This window comes from Microcaecilia unicolor, chromosome 2 (assembly GCF_901765095.1).
Source record: "Microcaecilia unicolor chromosome 2, aMicUni1.1, whole genome shotgun sequence".
Taxonomy (NCBI): domain Eukaryota; kingdom Metazoa; phylum Chordata; class Amphibia; order Gymnophiona; family Siphonopidae; genus Microcaecilia; species Microcaecilia unicolor.
This window is the reverse complement of record NC_044032.1, coordinates 326420304-326447384: the sequence shown is the minus strand read 5'-3', so window position 1 is coordinate 326447384 and position 27081 is coordinate 326420304. Positions and strand designations below refer to the sequence as shown.

Genomic DNA, 27081 nt, shown 5'->3' with positions numbered 1-27081 from the left:
GTCTGCAGTCAACTCTTAGCTCTCTTTTCACCAGGTTCCTTTTGCACTGGTTGGAGGCCATCAGCGCTGTACTTTGTGGGGTTGCCAGGTCCTGAATGATGTGGGCCAGCTGTTGGAGCTGCTGTATTGGTTGCTGGTAGGTTCCATCTTCCTTGTGTATGTGGTGATCCCCAGTCCCCATGTATGAAGTGGGCACCCATTCTCAAGGTCCATAGGAGGGGGAGGGGGAATAATATATGCAATGAATGTGTGTAACACATTATTGAACACCTTCCTCCTAAAATCCTCCCTAGTTAGGGAGCAAGAACATTTCTAACATTTGGTAGCCTGGGAAGTAGGCTGAAGGTGGCTACAGGTACTGCCTACTGAGCCCTTAAGACGTGGTGGTGAGGGAGAGGGTTCTGTGTACAGGTCCAAACCCAAATTACCTGCAGGTGGCTACAGCCTGGTGGCTGATGTGGCCTAGTGGTTAGAGCACCAGCCTTGTAATCACAAGGTTGCCAGTTCAATTCCCACTGCTGCTCCGTGTAATCTAGGGCAAGTCACTTCAGTGGCGGTTGGCTCAGGGACAAACCTTGAGTCATCCTGTGACAGAGACACACCCAGAATACCTGAATGTAACTCACCTTGAGCCACTACTAGAGGACGTGTGATGAAACCTCCAAATAAGGAGCACCATATTTATTTGTGCCCTTCTGTAACTGTTGTATTATATTGCTACTATGATGAAGTAAAGTAAGCAGCCATCTAATGGGTTTCCCATTGTTATCCCTTTTCTCCTCAGCACTATATACCATTGCTGATGTATTGAATGTGAAAAGATATTGCCAGCTGTTTGTAGGTCCTTCGTGGGCCCGCCACCAATGTGGCTTGTGGGTAAGGATGTGTGGCTATCAGAGAGCAAACATCGTCTATGTGCTACCTAGGGTGATGTACAAGTTTCTACTTGGCAGATCACAAGTGCTAGACAACAAATGTCTTATTGATGGCACTCTGTGTTGTGGGTCAGTATGGTGGAGGGGAGGGAGGGAGAGAGGCTGGCTGGCCATTTGTGTTCATGAACACTAATATCCATCCAGCCTCCCCGGCCAACCTCCCCCTGCACATGTGGCCATGCAGGTTGGAATGAACAGGTGGCCTTCTGTATGGCCAACATTCTCAGACATACATCAACTTTCTCATTCACACTGCACATTTCATGCTATGAATATTGCTGCCTCCTTCCTCTCAACTCAACACCACCATTTGCTTATATGTAATGCACAAGGGAGAGAAACACACAGACACCCTGATAGTTAAAGTGTAACAAAAACATTTATTTCCCCCCCCCCAGCCCTACAAAACAACCCCCAACAATGCCCTCCTCCCCCCCACAACCCCAACAGTTCCTCCCCCCTCCACACAGAACCCCAACAATTCTCGCCCCCCCCCCACACAGAACCCCAACAATTCCCTCCCCCCACACACAGAACCCCAACAATTCCCCCCCCCAACAACCCCCCCCCCCAATGTACGTCAAGGGCGGGCACGCCCTCTGAGTAAGGCCCTCTGTAGCAGGGCAATGAGCAGCCCCAGCAGTACCCTTAGTGGGCCCTGGAGCTGCTCATTGCCCTGCCGTAGGGCTCGGACCTCCTGCAGCAGCTGGTGCTGGCCATCTACCAGCTGCTGCTGGCCATCTACCAGCTGCTGCAGGAGGGCCATAATAGCACCTGCACCAAGCGCTGGAGCTAGGCTAGGGGATGGCGCACGGCCAGGGGATGGAGGAGGCCCAGGGATGGAGCTAGCCCAGGGGCTGCAGCAGGGCCAGGGGAAGGCCTTGGGGCAGGTGATCGAGGTCCCGCCTCAGGGGATGAGGGTGGCCGAGGGCAGGGAGAGGGTGGTAGAGGTGGGGAGGGGTCTTCCATATCCTCATCGATAATGAGGACCCCCTCCTCCGAGGCCGACTCCTCCTCCTCCTGCTGGGCTTCCTGTGCTGCCACAGCCTCCTCCTCCTCCTGCTGGGCCTCCTGTGCTGCCACAGCCTCCTCCTCCTCCTCCTCCTCCTCCTCCTCCTGCTGGGCCTCCTGTGCTGCCGCAGCCTCCTCCTCCTCCTCCTCCTCCTCGTCCTCCTGCTCCTCCTCCTCCTCCAGGTCACCCTCCTGGCCTGGCTCCTCCTCCTCCTCCTGCAGGTGGTGGCCCTCCTCGTCCGCCTGCCGTCTTGCTGGTGCTGGAGGCCTGTGTATGTAAAAGGAGTGTGATAGAGATCAGCACATGCAACATGGCTTGCATAGTGCAGTAGCTGGGTGGCCTGAGACGGGGGATGGGCCAAGGTGTGGTGAGGCGTGGCTTATGCCCATGGGGAATGAGATGCATCAGATGACATGACAAGGAACCCTGGAACCTCCTCTGACACACACCACACAGGACATGTTGGCATACCACACTCATTGCTGACCAACATGTTTGCATTGTGAGATGCGACGAGGGATTGATGGCCAGTTGTTGTTGCTTTTATTGGGGGGGGGGGGGGGCCCAGTGGGAAAGGGTGTTGAGCACATAATTTGTATGTGAGTGAGGCCATGACATCCACTAAAAGTAGGGCTTCAGGCAGGTCTACCAGGAACCACTATTCACCTACCCCAGAAAGGGGGATAGTAAAGGGAGGCATGTCATCTCATTCATCTCAGGGGGATGGTCGGTGGAAGTTGCAAGCACAGTAATGGGAGGGCACCTGCAACCTGTGTCCTTGCTGTGGGACAGATCTGTTATTACTTACTACTTGGCTATTTGCCACATGGAAATTGATATTGTACAGGACATTAGCATTACTCAATAAATACATAGACAAATCAGTACAGGTGTCCTGTATTGAAAACGTACGTTGAGCCCTGAGGTGCCGTCGCACTGCCCTGATGACATCGGGCCTCTCCCGGCGCCTGCGGCGGAATCTCCTCCGCAGGGACTCGAGGTCCCTGTGTACTCCGAACCGTCTGTAAGATATAAGTTTGTAGAGCAGAAGTCAGGGGATGGTCCTTCTTGCCCTCTACACACACATTCATTTGTCAATCAAATAGCAGAGAGGGTCAACACTGTTGGGGGGGGGGGGGGAACCACTTCCATTGGTACTGATTCATAGGAGCCACCTTTTTTGATTATTGGAGGTGCTAGCCCCAGTGGAGATAAGCCCTCCCTGAACACATACAAGGAATTTAATGAATATTGGGGGTGCTGAAGCACCCACAGCAGCCTCCGAGTTGGCTCCTATGCAGATGATGGCATACAGGTGGCCATGAGGCCATTAAGTACCGTTTGTATGCATTATAATTAATGGTTGTTAAACTACTTTATATGTGTTCTCATGACCATGTTATCCAGTATGCAATATATTTATTTTTGTTACATGTTTCCACTATTCATGATGTATTGTAAGCCACATAGAGCCTGCAAAGAGGGGTGGGGAAATGTGGCCTACAAAAGCAACAAAGACTTATAGACGGAAATACATTATTGTAGGGTTATGGGAATGGTTGTGGCTTCAAATACATACTTTTAATTACTGATTGTGCATGTACCCATATTACTCATTATCCTTGCATGCACACTCCAGTTACTGGTTACATAGATGTGTAGGTACAGGGGGAGGAGGGGGACAAACACATACCTCTCAAGCCACTCCCGGATGCGGGACCAGGCTCTCATGGCCTGGATCCTGGGGGGCAGGTGGTGGTGGCTGATGAAGAGCCTGTGCCGGTGCCTCATGCACAGCCGCACCAGCAGCAGGCTCTCCCGCTCACTATAGTTTGGCTCACGTCGCATGTGCACCATATTTCGGAGTGAGCAATAGGGGTTGGAAAACAAGCGCCTTATATGGACGCCCTTGCCTGACGGACGTCTTTTCGTGCACAGCTCCATATATGGATTCCCAACCCATATATGGGCCTCTCAGCACGTGGACGCCGTCGTTATCATAGACGTGCGTGACGTGCATGAATGGTTGTTCTGCGTGTGGGCCCTTCTTGCGTGCGGAACTTGCCTTATATAGATCATTATGAAGCACGCTACCCTTTTCCCATATACAAAATAATATAGGTGCATCTTCAGTAGGTACAGTGCATGCAGTTCTGGACATGCAGATAGGGCACATATGATGAATATTGGGTGGAGCAGCAGGATGTTCCTGTATTTGACGTGTATGAACGTCCCTCATATTTGCTGTACCTGGATGAGCGGAACAGCATGCACTGTACTTGCGGTACAAGTAATGTATATTGTTATACACGCTTTCTGATTTGGTCGTTTTAACCAGCGATAATCGAATGTGTTAGGGCGCCCAATTTAATCAAGCTTATGCGCTCCTCGTTTGATTGTTTTGCTACAGGGATAATCGATTATCGAAAAACGCCCATACTATTTTCCGATTATACATGCCTATTTTTGGACATTTTCGTAAGAACGTCCTAATTCGTACTTGGACGATCTTTCAGTTATGCCCCTCATTGTATTTGTTTACACCGGAGTCTGCAAACGCCTCTCTGGTACTATGTAAGCCACATTGAGTCTGCAAATAGGTGGGAAAATGTGGGATACAAATGAAACAAATAAATAAATAAATAAGCAGCATTAAATGTTTTGTACTTTTTGGGGATCTTGCCAGGTATTTCTGACCTGGATTGGCCACTGTTGGAAACAGGATGCTGGGCTAGGTGGACCTTTGGTCTGTCCCAGTGTGGCACTACTTATGTACTTATGTTTTAAGTCTGCAATTAAAACCTGGCAATTTTAACAATTTTACACCACTTTGTTTCTGGGTAGGCCTTGGTTTTGCTGTTCACCTTTCCCTAGTAACTGCTCTATGTCTACTGTAATTGATTGTCTGGCGAAGTATGGATCCTTTCCTATCTAATTTTTTGTAGTTCCTTTTAACATATATGTAGCTGTATCCTGCTAATCAACTAAAGTGGTACATAGTAAGTATCAAATAAATCTTTTTGAAGGCACAGTCTCCAGAGACTTCTACAGTTGAATTAATTCCCATCGCTTTGACCATGTCACCCTCTACTCCGTTTCAAACTCTAGCTCCCAATAGCTACGAAAACATAACCCTTCACCGTGGTTCAACAATTTACTGAAAAACCTAAAGTCACAAACCAGGAAACTTGAAAAAACATGGAGCAAATCAAAAAATAGCCTTAACTTTAATGCATGGAAACAATCACAAAGGAACTACAAATACGCCATTAAACGTGCCAAAAGAGACTATTATACACAAAAGATTACAGTGACTGGTGCAGATATAAAAAAACAATTTCAACTTATAAAAAATCTCCTAAACACAGATCCAGTAACAACATCACCTTCAAACCGTCCTTCTGCTGACCAGTTAGCTAAATACTTTAACAACAAAATCATCAATCTTCGCAAATCGATTTCTCAAGACAATTTCACTGTAGATACCTTTCTTGACGAACTGGACCCTGGTTTAGATGAAGTAGCGGCCGACCGATATTGGACTAATTTTACCCTCCTTACCACTGAAGAAGTCACTAAAACCATCTCTAAACTCTCCAGGTCCTATTGCCAACTGGACCCCTGTCCCAACTATCTTTTGAAAGGCGCCCCAACATGTTTTATTTCAGATCTCACCACCCACTTAAACTTCCTACTCCAACGAGGCTCCTTCCCCACCAAACATGGCAATATATTACTAACACCTATACCAAAAAATCCAAAGAAACCTGCAAACGATATTACCAACTACCGTCCAATTGCCTCCATTCCTCTAATCACAAAACTGATGGAAAACAGAGTGACCTCGCAACTCAACGAATATATTCAGAAATTCTCCATCCTTCATGAATCGCAGTCGGGCTTCCATTCTGCCCATAACACTGAAACGGTCCTTCTTACCTTAATATCCAAATTCAAACAAGAAATAGCAATTGGAAACCGTATCCTCCTTCTACAATTTGACTTATCCAGTGCTTTTGACATGGTAGATCATACTAGACTAACTAAACTTCTGGACAAACTTGGGATTGGCGGCAATATCATAAACTGGATAAAAAGCTTCATTACCACAAGATCTTACCAAGTCAAAGGGACTACAAATATATCATCCCCATGGTCATCAGAATGCGGGGTACCACAGGGATCTCCGCTTTCTCCGATACTCTTCAACCTCATGATGATTCCCCTAGCCAGGTTACTAACCAAACATGGCCTTAATCCCTTCATCTATGCTGATGACGTCACCATATTTATCCCCTTTAAATCCAATCTATCTGAAATCTCCGATAAAATAAATACAGGCATGACCACCCTAACCTCTTGGGCTAACGCTTTCAAGATGAAATTAAACAAAGAGAAAACACAGTGTCTAGTCCTTTCATCTCAATACTCTCCACTCCTCCTGACTACTCTCAGTACCCCAGACGTTAAACTCTCCATACCTGACAACCTAAAAATCCTTGGAGTAACGATTGATAACCATTTATCATTCGAAAACCATGCTAAATCCATCACAAAAAAAATATTCAACATGATGTGGATACTGAAACGAATGAAATCATATCTTCCCTTGGATACTTTCCAGAACCTGGTGCAATCCACAGTACCCACAAACGCAGACTACTGCAACAGTGTTTTCTTAGGATGTAAGACCCTTATCCTGAAAAAACTTCAGAGTACCCAAAACACAGCAGACAGACTTATGTTTGGCAAGTCAAGATTTGAAAGCGCAACACTTCTTTGAGAGAAGCTTCATTGGCTCCCCATCAGAGAAAGAATAAACTTTAAAGTCCACATACTGATTCATAAGATCATATATGGAGAATCCCCTAACTACATGAATAACCTGATCGACCTTCCAACCAGAAACAGATCAATGTCTTCACGTACTTACCTCAATTTACACCTTCCCAACTGCAAAGGAATTAAATACAAAACCTCCTATGCATCCAGTTTCTCCTTTTTGGGCAGCCAGCTTTGGAACGCTTTACCAAGATCCATCCAAACAATCAACGACTATCTACCCTTCAGAAAAATGTTGAAGACCCATGTCTTCAAGAAAGCTGACCCTAACGACCCAACTTAACTTTTTAAGCCCACCCACATGACTCCTGTCCTGACGATTGTTATACCTTAGACCATGTCTCCCAATCTCCTTATGCTCATCCCCCATTCTTTTCTTCTCCATCCTCCCTACACCATACCCCTCCCAATCTGTTTTCCTTTTGCTCATCCTATCTTTGTTTACCTCTCCATGTTCAATTTACATATCCTTAAAACCCCACTGTTACTATGTTTACTACAATTTGTAATACTCTCCTTCAAGACTTTGTAATTTTATTTACTATGTAAGCCGCATTGAACCTGCTATGTGTGGGAAAGCGCGGGGTACAAATGTAATAAATAATAATAAATAGTAACAGCTGCTTTCATCAAATTCATACTTCTTCTATTAATCTATAAGGGTCATCTGCCTACTGTTCCCCTTTACATCAACAAACTCCTCATCCCTTACATTCTCTCTCACCATCTGCTCTCCTCTGACAATAACCTACTATTCCTAATGTCTTCCTCCCCCTTGCACCTCCCATCTCACATCAAACAGCATTCAGATACCTAGGTCTGGACCTGCAAATCATAAATCAATATTTGTTCACAGATTTAAGAAGCTACCCAAAATCCACCTCTTGCCTAGGACATCTGGCACTCCTGCTAGCTGATCTTCCCCTACCCTACTAGTTTCTTTTCTTTCCCCCCTCCCCCTCCCCCTCTGCTGTTCTCTACCCTTTTTACCTTTTCTCTTAAAATTTGTTTTATGTTGTGTTTTTTTTTTCTTTTGTACTTTTTTGCCATCTTAAGATAATTAGATAAATTCACCCCCAAGTCTGACTCGTTTTTCATGCACAGAAGTACTTCACCTTTTTTATTATACCAATCACTTAGGTTTTTGCAACCCAAATGCATGACCCTGCATTTTTAGCATTAACTTTTAGTAGTTCTTCAAATTGTGCTAGAACCTTCTTAATGTTATCCACACTTTCCAGGATGTCTACTCTGTTTTACATTTTGGCATCATACACAAAGAGGCAAAATTTACCTGACAACCGTTCTGCAATACCATTCAAAAGATGTTTAAAAGAACCAGACCAATCCCTGCAGCACTGGTAGTGCCCTTATCCTTGGAGTAAACTCCATTTAACATCACCTTTGTCACCTCCCATTTAACCAATCTCTAACCCAGTTAGTCAGTGCTCATACCAAGGGCACTCAGTTTATTTATAAATCAACTATGTGGAATCATGCCAAAGACATTGCTGTAGTCTAAGTACACCATATTCAGTGCTTTCCCTCAATCCAACTCTCTGATCACTCAGTCAAAGAAAGTTTTCAGATTAATCTGACAAGACCTCTCGCCTGTCTGTAGTAAAACCATGTTGGCTGGGATCCTGCAATCCACTGGATTCTAGAAATTGCTCTATCCTCTGTTTTGTCAATGTTTCCATTAATTTACTTGCTATAAAGATCAAACTCACCGGCTTAGCAGGGTTTAAAAAAGGTTTGATCAGTTTCCTAAAAGAAAAGTCCCATAAGCCATTATTAAGATGGATGGGAAAATCCACTTCTTATTTCTAGGATAAGCAGCATAAAATCTGTTTTACTGTTCTGGGATCTTGCCAGGTACTTGTGATCAGAATTTGCCACTGTTAGAAACAGGATACTGGGCTTGATGGTCTGTCCCAGTATGACATCGCTTATGTTCTTATGGCTTGTAGTTCTCAAACTCTCCTTTACTTCCGATTTTGTTGACAGGGGACTACATCCACCCTTCTCCAGTGCTCTAGGACCACTCCCAACTCTAGATGCACTTTAAAGGTCATACAGTGAAGGTGTCAGAACTTCCCTAAATGCCTTCGGTACACTTAGATGTATCCCATCTGGCCTCATTGCTTTGTCTACTTTTTATTTAGTTAGCTCCTCACAAACCATTTTATCAAAATCATTCATGGTCTACCTTACTTCTTACTACTACTACTACTACTGTTTACAGTACTGCTAGATGTATGCAACTTTGTATACAAACATGTGAGAGAGTCCCTGCTTGACAGAGCTTGCAATCTACTCAAGACAGACAAACATTTATTATGGGAGTGATTAAAACAACATGCATGTTATATAGGAGAATAAGGGTTAAGATTTAAAAGCAGCATCAAAAGTGTGGGCTTTGACTGAATTTGAATAGGGCTGGAGGTGGAGTATGATGTACCAATTCAGGAATTCTGTTCTGCTGTACAGTGCAGCAACATGAAAGAAACAGAGTCTGGAGTTGGTGGAGGGGGGGGGGGGGGGGGAGTACATAAGCATACTGGGACAGACCAAAGGTCCATCAAGCCCAGTATTCTATTTCCAACAGTGGTCAATTCAAGTCACAAGTACCCGGCAAGATCCCAAAAGAGTAAAACAATTTCTTGCTGCTTATCACAGGAATAGCCAGTGGATTTTCCCAAGCACAACTTGGTTTATGGACTTTTCTTTTATGAACGGTTCCAGATCTTTTTAAACCCTGCTATGCTAACTGCTTTTGTCACATTCTCTGGCAGTGAATCCAAGCTTAATTACATGTTGAGTAAATAAATATTTTTTTTCAGTTTGTTTTAAATGTACTACTTAGTAGCTTCATTGAGTGCCCCCTAGTCCTTGTACTTTTGGAAAGAGTAAACAAGCAATTCATATCTACCTGTTCCACTCCACATATGATTTTATAGACCACTATCATATCTCCCCTTAGCTATCTCTTCTTTAATCTGAAGAGCCCTTCCTCATTTTGGTCGCCCTTCTCTGTGACTTTTCTACTTCTGCTGTATCTTAGATGTGGTGACCAAAACTGCACACAGTATTCAAAGTGCAGTCGCAACATGGAATGACACAAAGGCATTACAGTATTCTCTGTTTTGTTCTCCATTCCTTTCCTAATAACTCCTAACATTCCATTTGCTTTCTTAGCTGCCAAAGCTCACTGAGCAGAGGATTTCAATATATCATCAATGATGATACCTAGATTTTTTTTTACCTGGGCAGTGACTCAGAATGTGAAGCCTTGCATCATGTAACTATAGTTTGGGTTCCTGTGCCCTACATGCACCATTTTGCACTCACTCACATTACATTTCATCAACCACATTTCAAAAATTACTCCCTTGCTTATATTTTGCTCTTTCACTGACAGAAAGTACAGAGCAAAGCACAAGTACAGTAAATATTTCTCTGTCCACAGAGAGCTTACAGTCTAAGTGGGCGATTCTATAACTGGGCAACTCCAGTTAGGTGTACCAATTGTATAATGGCATCCGTGTATCAAGATGCTGTTATTGAATATTAATGTAAGTTGGCACTGGCATACCTAAAGTTAGGTGTGATCATTTACACTAGGTCAATGGAAGGTGTAAATGGGTGTGCCTAAGTGTTTCATGCAATGCATATAACTGATAGTATTCTATAGGATACATGTGTAAATTGGAGCCACATCCATGCCCCTCTCATACTCTGCCCACATGCATGCCCCCTTGCAGTTACACACTAAAGCACTTATAGAATAGCACATAGTGGGGGGTCACGTGATGCCTGCTTCCTGAGAGGACGTGAACCTGGGCAGCTCCCCTCAAGCCAGCCAAAAATCTGCTAAATTATTACAGATCCCGAGCCGTTTGATACAGCAAACCTGATAGAGAAGGGAGAAGAGACTCTTTGGCCACTCAGGGGTTGCGTTTGAAAAGGCTGGACGTTCGCGTTATGCCCACAAGAGCGCAGCAAAAAGTGAAAGCTTCGCTGAAAACGGGCCCCGGCAAGATGGCGGACTCCCAGCAGCAACAGAACCCGGGAGAGATTCAGCCTTAGGCCACGATGATCATGCCGACGACGGAATGGGTGCAGGAGATCACGAGATCGGTCTCTGCGGCACTGGCTGATTGACTAAATAAACTCCAATCGGCAGTAGAAGAGATTCATGAAAAGTTTGACTCGCACTCCCAAAGGCTCCAGGACATGGAACAGCGCATCTCGTCGGAGGAGGAAGAAGCGCGGGCCACGGCGACCCTGATCGCTGCTTTGCAAAAAGAGGTAGGCGAACTTAGAGAGAGAGTTGAAGAGCAGGAAAACCGGAGCCGCCGAAACAATGTGAGAGTAATAGGCTTACCGGAGAAGGTGCTGGGCGATGACTTGTACCGGTTCTTTGACACGTGGCTGCCCAATGCGCTGGGACTGGAGGAGTCTCGGGGCACATTCTGCTGTGACAGAGCCCATTGGATGGGAGCGAAGGGAGAAACCAACTCTAAGCCGCGCACGTCTATTGCCCACTACACTAATTGGTTTTCTAAAGAGCGGATCATGAAAGCCTTTCGGGCAAAAGGAAGCGTGGAATATGAAAACCATCGGGTGCTTCTATTTAATGATTACTCTGCTAGAGTTGCAGCGCAGAGGAGAGCGATGGCGCCCATGTGCCCTGAGCTCCATCAGAAGGGAGTTCGCTTTGCGCTTTTATATCCCGCTAAGCTGCGTGTCTGGCATGGTGGCCAGGCAATTATCATGCAGGAGGTGACGGAAGCCCAGGCCTTTCTACATCGAATCACAGCTAATGCACATGAGGGATGATGGGGCTGGCTGTGAGAGCCGGTGCGGCAGAAAGGAATGCTGCAGATGAGCCATGCAGACGTCTTTGAAGCTGTGGAGCAGAGAGGGACTTGAGTATAAACTGTTGTTGAGTTTAATTGTTACTCTGGTTGGGGTTTAAAGCACAGTTAAAGTTGGCAGTGGAGGAGAGGGAATTGCAGAGTTAAAACATTTAGTTGGGTGGAGATACCCCTAAGGTTGATGGTTACTGGGATTCAGCAATGTAATCTTTGGTTGTGAAACAGGGATTTGAAGGTTAATAATCTGAAATGGACTGGAGGTGGGGGGAGAGGCTGAGGGCTGTCTCTGGGAAGGTGAAGGATGAGGAAGATGAGGGTGGGAAGGGAAAGAAGAGGGGGAGGAGAACTGCAGGAGTTGTATACGGGGGGGGGGGCAGAGGGGGGGAAGGGGAAGGGGGGGGGAAGGTATGTGTCTTGGTGTGTATGGCTGTGTGTGTATGCTGGGAGGGGGGAGGGGGAGATAAAAGGACCAGGTCAAGGGTTTGAGAGACAGGTTTGGAACCGAGGGAGAAAGCGAGAAGTGCTGAGGAGGTGGGTACAGCTTCTAGAGTGCCTTGATGTAAGAATTCACCGGTCCAGCTGAGAGGCCGGTGAATTTGGTGCAGGAATAGCTGCTGCGGTACTTTTCAATGTGACTTGAATGGCTAATTTGAAAGTAGTCACTCTCAACGTTGATGGGTTACATTCCCCTGTCAAAAGAGCCAAGGTGCTCACCTGGCTTAAAAAAGAGAGGTCCGACATCGCATTCATAGAGGAGACCCACCTAACCGCAACAGAACACTTAAAACTCCGGAGGGGGTGGGTTGGGGAAGTAGAATATGCCTCCTATAATTCAAGACGAAGGGGGGTGGCTATTTTAATACATAAGCAACTGCCCTTTACCACCCATAAAGTGATACCGGATAAAGAGGGCAGATATGTGCTTGTACTGGGGGACCTGTGGGGACAGAGTATATTATTGTGTAATGTCTACGGAACCAACACTTACTCCCAAAAATTATTTTCAGAATTAATAGCTAAAGTGGCTCCTTTTTCAGATTATCATATAGTGATGGGGGGCAACTTTAATTTTGTCACTGATCAGACGGTTAACTGCAAGCCCAGGAGGTTGAGGGGAGGGAATTGGGATGGGAGAGGAGTCAATTTCATGTCTTCCCAACTGGGGCTGATTGATATCTGGTGTCTATTGCACCCACATGACAGTGAGTTTACCTTCTATTCCCATCCCCATGATTCGTATTCCCGACTGGATTATTTGCTCATTACACCATCTTTGCTGTCTAGATCCTCTCATGTTCACATAGTGGATTGTGCCATTAGTGACCATTCGGCAGTTACCATGACTTTCCCCCCTCACTGTGGAAATTTCCCCCCTCACTGTACCATGACAAAGAATTTAGGGAATATTTACGAAATCAGTGGTTAGATTATCAAACACATAACCAGACAGCGGATGTGAACGCGGGTACATATTGGGAGGCTTCAAAGGCAGTGATGAGGGGCCACATATTAGCTTACACTGCAGGGAGGCAGAAGAAAAGAGAGGCGGATCTCATGCGCTTGTCCAGGGAGTTCCACCACTTGAGACGGACACATATGCAGTCCATGGATGCCGCGGATAGATCACGATTGGCGGAGGTTAGACATCAGATAGACGAAATCCTGACTCAGAGGGCACAACGGGATATCTATTTTCAGCGCTTTAAATTATTCAAATGGGGAAACAAGGCAGGGAAACTACTCGCTACGTTGGTTAGGCCCCATCGTAAGCGGCAACTTATCACCAACATTAGGGATGCTACTGGGAGGGAATACACATCTGAACACCATATTTCCCAACAATTTGTCAACTTTTATAGATCTCTTTATGGGGCCAGGGAATTTGATATTGACGCCTGTGAGGATTTTTTTCATGATGCTCACATTCCCCAGCTCACGTTGGATCAATTGCAGACTCTTAACGGCCCTATTGATGAGCAGGAGATCAGGCAAACTATTAAATCTTTAAAACTGACTAAGGCGCCGGGACCTGATGGATTTGGCCCAGAGTATTATCGAATCATGGCGGATTTGGTGGCGGCACCTCTGGGTGAGTGGTTTAATGGGATCATAGATCAGGGACTGTCCATACAAAACAACATGGCCCACATCGTATTAATCCCGAAACCTGGTAAGGACCATACACAGGTGGATTCTTACCACCCTATTTCCCTGTTGAATCAGGATGTGAAAATATTGGCTGCTACAATAGCATGGCGTCTAAATGGGGTGATTTCCTGTTTGGTTCATGAAGACCAGGTGGGCTTTGTCCCGGGGCGGTATGCCTCTATGAATATTATGAGAGCTCTCATCGCCATACACGAACATAGGGGCAAGGGGGGTCTTGCGATAATCGCGGGGCTGGACATGGAAAAAGCCTTTGATAGTATTTCGTGGCAATTCTTGTTCTGGTCCTTGGAGCGCTTTGGTATCACGGGTGCATGCACATCCTGGATTAAGGCATTGTACACTCTCCCAGTAGCTAGATTATTGATCAATGGTAAATTGACAGAGAGCTTCCCTTTACACCATGGCACCCGGCAAGGATGCCCCCTGTCACCACTGCTTTTTCTGCTGGCCATAGAGCCGTTAGCTATCAGCATAAGGGAGAGTAGGAGCATTAGGGGGGTTCGAGTGGGGAGTCGGGAGTATAGATTAAATCTATTTGCGGATGATATCTTATTATATCTGGAAAATGGACCCAGGGATCTGCCTCGGGTGTTGGCATTGGTGGAAGACTTTGGGGCCCTATCTGGTTTGAGAGTAAACTGTGCTAAATCGGAGGTGCTCCCGTTGTCGGGACGCTCTTCGGATTTGGGCTTAGCGGGATTGTCTATACCACTCGCTAAGGGAGCTATGAGGTATCTGGGAATTTTCCTCAGTGTTAACACCTTGATATTCTATAAAAACAATGTGGTGGATCCGCTGGAGAACATCCGGAAGCTCTGCGATAGGTGGAAGCATCTACCACTCTCCCTGATGGGCAAAATAGCTCTGGTTAAAATGATTTTGCTCCCAAAGTTGTTGTACCCATTACAAGCAGCTCCTTTATGGTTACTGAGGAGGGATGAACAATTGTTTCGATCCATAATACGCGCTTTTGTTTGGCGGGGGAGGGGGCGCGGATAGGGTACCAGAAGCTTTCACTAAATCGGGAGGCGGGGGAACTGGCTATGCCTGAACTCCGTCTGTATAATGTAGCGGCGCTACTGCGCCTAATTTTTGAGGGGCTGACGGGTCACTACCGATTTCTGCCTAGCGGGGTATTGGATAGTTGGAGTGCTCCTTGGTCCTTCATAAATTTACTCCACATGAAACCCAGCGCTGTATATGACACGGCAGGGAGGCTGACTTTTTTGCAGCCTATGCGGAGGGCGTGGGCTTGGTGGAGGGGGCACCAGAATCAGGCGTCGGAGGTATCCCCTTTCCTATGTATGGTGGGTAATGCGGATTTCCCGGCAGGCCTGGGACATTCTGTGTTTGATAAATGGAAGGAGCAGGGATGTGTGATATTGGGCCATCTACTGGTGCAGGGAGAGGAGACTCTGGAATCTTTTGATAACTTGAAGGAAAGGTGGAATATTCCAAATAAACATTTACTGCAATATCTCCAGGTGAGGCACTACTGCTCTTCCTTGCAAAGGGATTATGGGGAGAAGTGGCACTGGGGACCCTGGGATAAGATCTTATTGCGTATACCATACACAGCAAATAGTCTCTCCACATGGTATAAAATCTTAAACATGCATATGCCACTGGAGGGGATGGAACGACTGATGAGTCATTAGAATAGGGAGCTGAATACACACTACACTATTAAGCAGTTCAGCAAGCTTTTCCTTATTATCTATGACATGGTTAAGACAGCGGACCTGCAGGAAACCCAGTACAAGATATTACATCGCGCATATATTACAAAAGATAAAGGGGCAGTTATGGGTCTTTGAGGGGACGGCCAATTTATTAAATGTAGGTAGGGATGGGGGACATTTGTCCATTCTTTCTTAGAATGTCCATCACTGTCCCTGTGGAATCGGGCATTCCAGGTGCTCACTGAAGTCCTACAGAGACGGCTAGAGTGGGATTACACAACTTTACTTTTGGGGGACCAAACCCTACTAGTTACTCAGGGCCTCTCTAAGCCGCAAAGGAGATTTATATATACATCACTTTTATTGATAAAGAAATCTATCCTACAATTCTGGACCTCTTCGGAGAGTATCCTGGTTGATGTGTGGTATGCAAAGAGGAGAACAGTTGGTGAGAATGAATGCTGTATCTACTCTACATCAGCTAAGCTTGTCCACAGGCAATACCATAGCTTATGGACCAATTGTCTCAAAGTGTTACCTGCGCAGGGGAACTGAGGGGGATGAGGAATGGAGACTGGAGTGTGAATGTTGAGACGTGGTATGGGTTAAGTGGGTTGAGTGGCGATGGATGGTGAGGAAGGGTATGAGGGGGGATAAAAGTATAAAATGCAGTGTGCAGTGTGAGCTAGATAGGCAATTATTGTTCAGCTAGTCACACTGATTTCTATTGTTATGGATCTCATCTAAACTTGTTTTCTTGGATGTTCTGGACATCTCTGAGCGAGCATTGTTGTACTGTGTTTATAAAAATAATAATAAAAAAAAAGAATAGCACATAGTGCCCTTACATTCATAAATACCACTATGCTGTGCACTTATGCATGCAAGGCAGACATAACCATTTGCACCTACAGTGGTGGAAATAAGTATTTGATCCCTTGCTGATTTTGTAAGTTTGCCCACTGACAAAGACATGAGCAGCCCATAATTGAAGGGTAGGTTATTGGTAACAGTGAGAGATAGCACATCACAAATTAAATCCGGAAAATCACATTGTGGAAAGTATATGAATTTATTTGCATTCTGCAGAGGGAAATAAGTATTTGATCCCCCACCAACCAGTAAGAGATCTGGCCCCTACAGACCAGGTAGATGCTCCAAATCAACTCGTTACCTGCATGACAGACAGCTGTCGGCAATGGTCACCTGTATGAAAGACACCTGTCCACAGACTCAGTGAATCAGTCAGACTCTAACCTCTACAAAATGGCCAAGAGCAAGGAGCTGTCTAAGGATGTCAGGGACAAGATCATACACCTGCACAAGGCTGGAATGGGCTACAAAACCATCAGTAAGACGCTGGGCGAGAAGGAGACAACTGTTGGTGCCATAGTAAGAAAATGGAAGAAGTACAAAATGACTGTCAATCGACAAAGATCTGGGGCTCCACGCAAAATCTCACCTCGTGGGGTATCCTTGATCATGAGGAAGGTTAGAAATCAGCCTACAACTACAAGGGGGGAACTTGTCAATGATCTCAAGGCAGCTGGGACCACTGTCACCACGAAAACCATTGGTAACACATTACGACATAACGGATTGCAATCCTGCAGTGCCCGCAAGGTCCCCCTGCTCCGGAAGGCACATGTGACGGCCCGTCTGAAGTTTGCCAGTGAACACCTGGATGATGCCGAGAGTGATTGGGAGAAGGTGCTGTGGTCAGATGAGACAAAAATTGAGCTCTTTGGCATGAACTCAACTCGCCGTGTTTGGAGGAAGAGAAATGCTGCCTATGACCCAAAGAACACCGTCCCCACTGTCAAGCATGGAGGTGGAAATGTTATGTTTTGGGGGTGTTTCTCTGCTAAGGGCACAGGACTACTTCACCGCATCAATGGGAGAATGGATGGGGCCATGTACCGTACAATTCTGAGTGACAACCTCCTTCCCTCCGCCAGGGCCTTAAAAATGGGTCGTGGCTGGGTCTTCCAGCACGACAATGACCCAAAACATACAGCCAAGGCAACAAAGGAGTGGCTCAGGAAGAAGCACATTAGGGTCATGGAGTGGCCTAGCCAGTCACCAGACCTTAATCCCATTGAAAACTTATGGAGGGAGCTGAAGCTGCGAGTTGCCAAGCGACAGCCCAGAACTCTTAATGATTTAGAGATGATCTGCAAAGAGGAGTGGACCAAAATTCCTCCTGACATGTGTGCAAACCTCATCATCAACTACAGAAGACGTCTGACCGCTGTGCTTGCCAACAAGGGTTTTGCCACCAAGTATTAGGTCTTGTTTGCCAGAGGGATTAAATACTTATTTCCCTCTGCAGAATGCAAATAAATTCATATACTTTCCACAATGTGATTTTCCGGATTTAATTTGTGATGTGCTATCTCTCACTGTTACCAATAACCTACCCTTCAATTATGGGCTGCTCATGTCTTTGTCAGTGGGCAAACTTACAAAATCAGCAAGGGATCAAATACTTATTTCCACCACTGTAGTTGTAGAATTGTCCTTCTCATTTGTACCTGAGAGCTAAGTCCAAAATCACAAGGAACAGCAGGGGAATTTGAACTCTGGCTTCCCTGATTCTTAAGCTATTCACCCAGTCCAGGAGAAAAATATCTGAATAATACCTCACTCCTACTTTTCAGTGGTATGCTTGTGTCCTTACATTTAACTTCCTGGGACTTTTGGTGCCAGAAACCATCTTGGGATAACTTTCTTACTTATCTAATGAAATGTGCCACAGCCTGCCAGATACAGTTACCCTAAAATTCATATATACTGTAAACATTGTAGAGGCCATTTATTAACCCACTCATCTGCTTACAGGGCGCATTATAGTCCTGTGGGCCGGGTAGTAGATAGCATACACTAATTGTTAGCAAATGATCCTCTCTGTATTTTATCATTCTGAAATTAAAATATTGATGAAGAGACCTCACAAATATGCATTGTTTTGTAAATATAATCACTTTAGAACACATTTTATATAATACCTACTTTTTACAGATTGTTGTTGAAGAATTCTTGGAAGATATAAACAATATCCTAAACTCTGGTGAAGTACCCAATCTGTTTGAAAAAGATGACTTGGAGCAGGTGTTAGCAGCCACAAGACCAAAAGCAAAAGCAGCTGGAATACCAGAAGGGAAAAGGGATGAGGTATGATGCTGTAATGCAAACACACATTGTACTATATTTGTTGTTCTTCAGGAAGACTAGACATTCCCATGATAAAAAGATTATTTTTTTCTCCTGAATAGGCTCTTAATATTTAATAATATTGAATTTACTGACTTTTTTTTTTAAAGAAATTTACCCCAGGCAGTGTACTGCAAGAATAAGCTGGACATAGGCAATAAACAATTCCAGCAGTAAATGTATTCAAATTACAGTACATATTATGGCACAGTACACTACCTATGAAGCCAACAAAATACACATTAAAACATCTTAATAAACAGCACAGGATGTAAGTGGAGGTGGAATGTACAGAAAGATATGATAGAGGAACAGGAGCTACATAGAAAATAAGGTTGAGTAATTTAAAGAAAATTTGCATATGGACTCAGATAAGGTACATGAAAGTGAACTCAGCTAGCATAGGAGTGAATAAGGAAATCCTGCTACAGTATATGCAACTGGAGTTTGTCCTTGTCAAGGGTATAGCTACCAGTGAGTGAGCCTGGCAAAAATCATAGGACCACCCAACCGCAGGGGCCATCTGCTGTTGAATCCTCTCCTCCCCTTCACCTGCATCTCTTCCTTGCTTGTCTCATCCCCACTCCTTGTTCTCCAAACATTCCTGGCAGAGATAGTGAGGAAAATAGACTGCTTCTGGCTAGCCCTGCCAGGGCCTTTCCTTTGCAGTATCCCACCTCTCTGATGCAACCTCCTGTGGGCAGATATGGGGGGAGTAGAGAGGGGGAGAGATGCAGAGATGCTTGACCTGGACTGGGGGAAGCAGGGAGAAGAGAGAGAGACCTGAAGTAAAGGAGAAAGGAAAGAGAGGGAGAGAGATGCTGAACCTGGAAGGAGAGGAAGAAACAGAGAGAAGAGACTAGCGAAAGAGAGAGAGAGAGAATCGGAGCAAAAGGAAGGGGAACTGAGGGGGAGAGATGCTGGATATGGGAGGGTGTGGAAACAGATGGAAGAGAGAGACCCCAAGCAAAGGAGAGGAGGAAGAGAGAGGGAGAAATTCTGGACAAAAAGGAGAGGAGGGGAGAGAAGAGGGAAGGGAAAGAGAGATAAATACTTGACCAGGACAGAGAGAGATGCTGGACCAACAGAGAGAGAGATGCCGAACTACAGGGCACAGGAGGAAAGGAAGAGAGAGGAGAGAAGCTGGATATGGGGAAGAACAGAACATAGAGAATAGATGCTGTGTACGGAGGGAGCATAGGGACAGGGACATAGGGATGGATGAGTAAGATAGGGACACAGAAAAGAGATGCAGAACATGAGGGGGAGGATAGGGAAAATGAGAGAAAAGATGCTGAACATGGAGGGAGAATAGGGACAGCAACACAGAGGAGAGAGCCTGGACAGGATAGATAGGGATGCAGAGAAAGGATGGATGGGGGACATAGAGGAGAAATGTCAACAGTACAAGAGAGCCTAGAAAGAGAGTTAAGAAAAAAACAGAAAAGCAGAAGAGACACTGGGACAAAAGCAATGTTCATACAGCAAAGGTAGAAAAAAGTGTTTCTTTCTGAAATTATTAATTGTAAGTTAGTTTTGGGAAATGTGAATCTCTGATGTCTTGCATTTCAGTTTCTATTCTGATTACTATGACAGGTTTTCTATATAGGTATGGAATGTGTTTTCTTCTGCAAATTTTATTTACTGGCCCCTCCCCCAGCCTTGGCAGAGGTGGTCTTATAGTTTAGTTTATTAATTTTTAAGAAACTGTCTTTGCTGGGACACAAATCAAGGAGATTTACAATGAAATTTAAATTAAAATCAAAGTCAGAAGAACTGTGAGCCCAATATTTAGAATATACCAAACTCCTAAGTTTATGCTCTTAAATTAGCCTCCTACATTTGTGCCCTATTTTCAGGAGCATAATTTTTCAGCTGAAAATTCTTCTTAATTTAGGAGCTTAAAAGTTATGCTCATAACTTTAGGCCTGCCATTCATTTGCTTGGGTTTATGAGCCTGGAACTCGAAATCAATACTAAGCTACTAACTTATTTCCCCACCCCAAATCCACCCCTGATGCCACCCACTTTTTATGCCCCTAAATTTAAGAGTTTATTGAAATTTAGCAGTAAATGATTTGTAGTAGTAGTAGTAAATATTCATCCAGTGGCAGTTAGCATTTTTTTTGTGTGTTACGCCCAGATATTCATTGCTGGGCCATGTCCAGGCACCAGCATTGAATATCTGGGTTTATGCAGTTGGCTATCTCTTATCTGGTTAAGTGCGATATTCAGCACTTTACTGCCTAAGCAAAACGTGTGGTCCAATTTGTCTGGTTAACTTATGCAGTTAAGTGCTGAATATTGTCACTTAACCAGGTAAGTGCCGATTCCACTCCGGACCACCCACATAACTTTGGCATTCTCACTCCCTTGTCCCATTACAATCATATCAAAATAATTGACCAAGCACAAAAGGCATGTGGCAAAAACCCAATGGCCACAGCTTTATTTAATTTAACATCACCAACAGGCTCATTTTCAAAAGAGATAGATGTCAAAAAGTGACATAAGTCAGCATTTGGATGTTTATCTCACAGAAACATCCAAATCAGTATTATCGAAACCTCTTTTTGGACATCTTTCTCTGAAGTCCGTCAGAAGGACGTCCAAATCTCAAGGGGGCGTACCAGGGGCGTGTTCAAGGCGGGACTTGTGTGTTATCAAGCCTTGGACGTTGCAGTCTACACAGGTACGTGTTGAATTACATAGATAATGGAACTTAACTGTTTGATGAAAAGGTTTTTTAAAATATCTGATGAATGATTTTACCTTCAGCGCTGTTACTACTTTTTTGGAGGGAGGGGGATGCTTAAGGACATTTATCTGATCCCAGCATTAATTTTTCTACGTGATATTATCTAACCATGTTCAAAAGTCTTGGTTTATGTATGACATGATTTTTTTATTTTTCAGTTTTGATATTTAGACATGGAATTGATTTTTTTTTATTACTTACTTTACCCTTTTTCTGGTGTTATAATATACCTAAAACCTTTCTATCAAATTTCAAAAGCAATACATGAGAGTGCATGAACCAAATAGGATTTATTTGATTAGAAAACCATCAAAATATCTTCACATGTAATGAGAATCAGGTGCTCAATGGAAGTTTCTATTTATTTACTTACTTATGGCATTTTATCCAACATTAAACATGAATTAGATTGGAACCTGGGAGCATTTAATTTTTTTTTCTTGGAGAGAGTAATGCATTGCCCCCCCCCCCCAGGCTCTCTCCCCAGCTCTAGCCAGCTCTGCAATTTGGGGGGGGGGGGGGTGCAGCAGTGGCGTAGCCAGACTGCCAATTTTGGGTGGGCCTGAACCCAAAGTGGGTGGGCACAAATTTTTCTCTCTACCCCACCCCCCCCCCCCCCCCAGCAAAATTTAGTCACACTCAGATGCATTTGTCACACAGGGTAAAGTGCTGCTTTTCAGTGCATCTGATTTCAGACAATTTATTTAATAGCCTAATCCTTTTCAGTGAGCTTTCAGAGGCCAAAACCTCCTGCCTCAGGTCAGTATAATGCTGTTACGGTATCCTCTCCTGACCTAAGGAAGGAAGTATTGGTCTCTGAAACTTTATTAACACCATATTACTTTATCCTAAATTAAAAATAAAATTATTTTCTTTACCTTTGTTGTATGGCCATTTACTTTTTCTCATTGTGTTGCTCCCAGTCTCTAGATTCTGCTTTCCTTCGTTTTCGCTTAACTCTTTTTTCTCTCCTTTTTCTTTGCTTTCTTCAATATTTTTCTGCCTCTCTCTGTGCCCAGATTTAATTCATTCTTACAATTCATTCTTTAATTTCCTTCATCTGCTTATGGCTTTTCATCTTTTTCTCACCCTTGTTCTCCCCATGCCCCTTCCTCTTATTCTCCAATCTTTCACTACTCCCCCTTTCCATGCAGCAGCTCTCCTCTTTCTCTCCCCATCCTTCCAGTGTCTCCTCTCTCTCTCCCCATCCTTCCAATAGTCTCCCCTCTTTCTTTCTGCATCCTTCCATTGTGTCACCTCTTTCTCCCTACCCTTCCATCCAGCGTCTTCCCTCTTTCTCTCCCCATCCTTCTACCCATCTACCTTCTCTCCTGATCCTTCCATCTATTGTCTCTCTCCCTCCTTCTAACCAATGTCTATCTCTCTACCCTTTTCTGTTCAGTGTCCCTTCTCTCTCCACATCCTTCCAGTCTCTCCCCTTTTTCTCTGCATCCTTTCATCCATCTCCCCTCTTTCTCTGCCATCCTTCCATCTGTTTTCCCTCTTTCAGGGCAGTGACATAAGAGACGGGCGGAGCCTGCAGAGCCAGCAGCCAATGCTTCGAGGCTGCCTGCGGTGCCACTTTTTAAAAAAAACATTTTTTCTCGTCGAGTCGTCGTTTGCGTTGGCGCTCAGCTCAGTCAGCTGAGCGCTTCTTCTTTTTGTAGCGCCAGCCCTGCTGCTCATCAGGAAAAGCAGCAGTGGCCGGCAATGGGAGTTGGGGCTGGCGCCGGCGCAGGCCTGAAGGAAAAGTGGGTGGGTGGGCCAGAGCTGAAATTGGGTGGGCCTCACCCGTAGCTACGCCCCTGGGGTGCAGAAATGGATGGGGGGTGCAGAGGTGGACCGGGAAGAGAGCCTGTTGTTAAAAATTTACCAGCACACCACTGTATGTAACGCTATAGAAATGATAAGTAGTAGTAGTAACATAGGAAAAATAAAAACAGAAATGCGTTTCTTCTTGTACTAAAAAGAAAATACAGACATCCATGATGCACATTTCCCAAAGCTAACATATTCCACCAAATAAATATCAGATAAAACACTTTTTTTCTACCTTTGTTGCCTGGGTACTTTATTTTTCCAAGCATATTGTTTCCAGTTTCTTCTTTTCTGTTTTCCTGTATGTCTTCTGCTCTCTTTCCAGTAAGTGCAGTCCATTTGTTCTTTCTCCATGTTACTCTTATAGTTTCCTATTCTCTCACTATCTAACTTATTTTCGAAAGGGAAGGACGCCCATCTTCCGACACAAATCGGGAGATGGGCGTCCTTCTCCCGAGGTTGCCCAAATCGGCATAATCGAAAGCCGATTGTTTGCGTCCTCAATGCTTTCCGTCGTGGGGAAAACCAAAGTTCACGGGGGGGGGGGGGGGGGGTGGCGGCAGTGTACTGAAGGTGAGACGGGGGCGTGGTTAAGAGATGGGCGTCCTCGGCCGATAATGGAAAAAAGAAGGGCGTCCCTCACGAGCATTTGGTCGACTTTACTTGGTCCCTTTTTTTTTCTCAACCAAGCCTTGAAAAGGTGCCCGAACTGACCAGATGACCACCGGAGGGAATCGGGGATGACCTCCCCTTACTCCCCCAGTGGTCACCAACTCCCTCCCACCCTAAAAAAAAATTAAAAAACATTTTTTCCAGCCTCTATGCCAGCCTCAAATGTCATACGCAGCTCCATCACAGCAGTATGCAGGTCCCTAGAGCAGTTTTTAGTGGGTGCAGTGCACTTCAGGCAAGCGGACCCAGGCCCATCCCCCCCACCTGTTACACTTGTGGTGGTAAATGTGATAAATGTGAGCCCTCCAAAACCCACCCAAAACCCACTGTACCCACATGTAGGTGCCCCCCCCCCTTCATCCCTAAGGGCTATGGTAGTGGTGTACAGTTGTGGGGAGTAGGTTTTAGGGGGGTTTGGGGGGCTCAGCACCCAAGGTAAGGGAGCTTTGCACCTGGGAGCTTTTTCTGAAGTCCACTGCAGTGCCCCCTAGGGTGCCCGGTTGGTGTCCTGGCATGTGAGGAGGACCAGTGCACTATGAATGTTGGCTCCTCCCACGACCAAAGGGCTTGGATTTGGTTGTTTTTGAGATGGGTGTCCTTGGTTTCCATTATGGCCGAAAACTAGGGACAACCATCTCTAAGGTCGACCATCTCAACATTTAGGTCGACCATCTCAAATGTTGAGTACCGGCACCTTTTCCATTGTCTGCTAAAATTGACCCATGGACCTCCAAGTTTTAATGAAAGAGCTCAGGCTCTACACACCAATTCTGCCTTGTCATAGATTTTGTGACTGGTTGCAGGGGGCCTGGCTATTGTGGGGTGGGTCCCTCAGTGATTACCCCACCCCTGAAGGGTGGCCTAGCATTTGAGTACCGGCACATTTTTTGCTAGAAAAAATGCACTGCCATTATGGTCCAGCATTTCCCTGTCTCCTCTCCCTTCTCTTCCACCCCTATGGTCCATAGATTCCCTTTCTCCTCCCCCCCTTCCTCCTTATGGTTCAGCAACTCCCTATCCCTTCTTCCTTTCCCTCTACCCCTATGGTCCAGTAACTTCCTATCCCCTCTACATCTATGGTCAAGCAACTTCCTGTCCTCTCTCTGCCCCTCCACCTTTATGGTCCAGCAATTCTCTGTCCTCTCTTCCTTTCCCTCCACCCCTATGCTGCAGTAACTCCCTGTCCCTCCCCCTCTCTCTCTCCCTTTCCCACACCTCAAAGTGAAGTTTCAGTGTTCAGCAGGGCAGCAGCTCAGAGAGGAGAGCCTACTCAGGAAATCCAGCCTGGTGCCAAGAGAAGTGGCTACACATATCCCAGTGCCATGCACCTTTCCAGGTTATGTAAGTGGCAAACTGCACAGTAAAAATAAAAGCCTGCTAAGCATGGTTTAGCCCCTACACAACCTAGGAAGGAGCACCGCATCAAGGTTTGTGTACCTGCATCTCCTCTGAGTCCAGCATCTCTCCCCTTCTCTTACTTACTCTCTCCATTATTATTATTATTATTATTATTATTATTATTATTATTAACATTTGTATAGTGCTACTAGACGCACGCAGCGCTGAACACCTGACATAGAGAGACAGTCCCTGCTCAATAGAGCTTACAATCTAAAAATAACACAGACAGACAAGACAATTAAGGGCAAGGGAAGTACTGGGTGAGAAGGAACAAGGGGAGGTAATTGAGTATTAGCTAGGAGCCAAAAGCAGTGGTGAAAAGGTGGGTTTTTAGCATGGATTTGAAAACAGGTAGAGATGGAGCTAGACGTACAGGCTTAGGAAGTCTATTCCAGGCATAAGGTGCCGCAAGGGAAAAGGGACGAAGCCTGGAGTTAGCGGTGGAGGAGAAGGGGGACGACAAGAGAGATTTGTCCAGTGAGCGGAGTTCACAGGGAGGAATGTAGGGAGAGATGAGAGTGGAGAGGTAATGGGGAGCTGCAGAATGGATGCATCCCCTATGGCCTTCCATCTTCTTCCTCTCTTCCTGGTCCCCTCACCCATAGTCTGGTATCTCTGCTATTCTCCTACCCCTGCAGATCTACCACCTGTCCCCTTCCCTCCCTCCTCCCCCCATGGGTTCAGCACATCTCCCTTCTCCCCAAAGAGTCCAGGACCTTTCCCTCTTCTTCCTTGAGTCCCCCTGGAGCCCAGAACCTCTCCTTCTGCCCTTAGCCCCCCCCCTCCCCCATCAGTCCAGCAACTCTTCCTCTCATTCCCTCAGCTCCCCATGAGTCCAGTAACTTTTTCTCTCCTTCCATCAGCCTCTCCTGAGTCCAGCAACTTTCTCTTTACCCCTCAGCCCCCCCCCATGAGTCCAGCAACACTTTCTCTTTATCTCTCAGGTGTCTCCTGAATCCAACACCACTCTCACTTTTTTCCTAGCCCTCCCTTGAGACCAGCACTGCGCCTTTTTCCCTCAACCTCTATCCTGAGTCCAGCACCTTCTACTAACCTGTAAATGTACTCACTCTGCTGCTCCCCAGTATCTCTCCACACTCGTCCTTCCCTACACCCCTTCCCGTGCACTCCGTTCCATGGATAAATCCTTCTTATCTGTTCCCTTCTCCACTACTGCCAACTCCAGACTTCGCGCCTTCTGTCTCGCTGCACCCTACGCCTGGAATAAACTTCCTGAGCCCCTACGTCTTGCCCCATCCTTGGCTACCTTTAAATCTAGACTGAAAGCCCACCTCTTTAACATTGCTTTTGACTCGTAACCACTTGTAACCACTCGCCTCCACCTACCCTCCTTTCTTCCTTCCCGTTCACATTAATTGATTTGATTTGCTTACTTTATTTATTTTTTGTCTATTAGATTGTAAGCTCTTTGAGCAGGGACTGTCTTTCTTCTATGTTTGTGCAGCGCTGCGTACGCCTTGTAGCGCTATAGAAATGCTAAATAGTAGTAGTAGTAGTAGTTCTTCTTCCCTCAACCCCCACTTTCCTACCTTCCCAAGTCCAGCACCTCTTTGTGTATTTGTGTATCTAAAATGTAACCTTCTACAAAACATGAAGTGAAGATGTGATTCTATGACCCCCAATGAAAGCAGAGTTTAATTTTACTTCCATTTAATTTCAATATATTCCATCAACTTTA

The 27081-nt window shown here is 45.4% G+C and overlaps 1 protein-coding gene across 1 annotated transcript in view; it reads left to right on the top strand.

Annotated features, from left to right (window-relative positions):
- DNAH6 (dynein axonemal heavy chain 6) overlaps positions 1–27081 on the top strand; it is a 2906060-nt gene that overhangs the window by 1585786 nt on the left and 1293193 nt on the right. The window contains exon 49 of the mRNA XM_030192089.1: positions 18542–18694. Coding sequence (XP_030047949.1) covers positions 18542–18694 — 153 coding nt within the window. The remainder of the gene's footprint in view (positions 1–18541; positions 18695–27081) is intronic.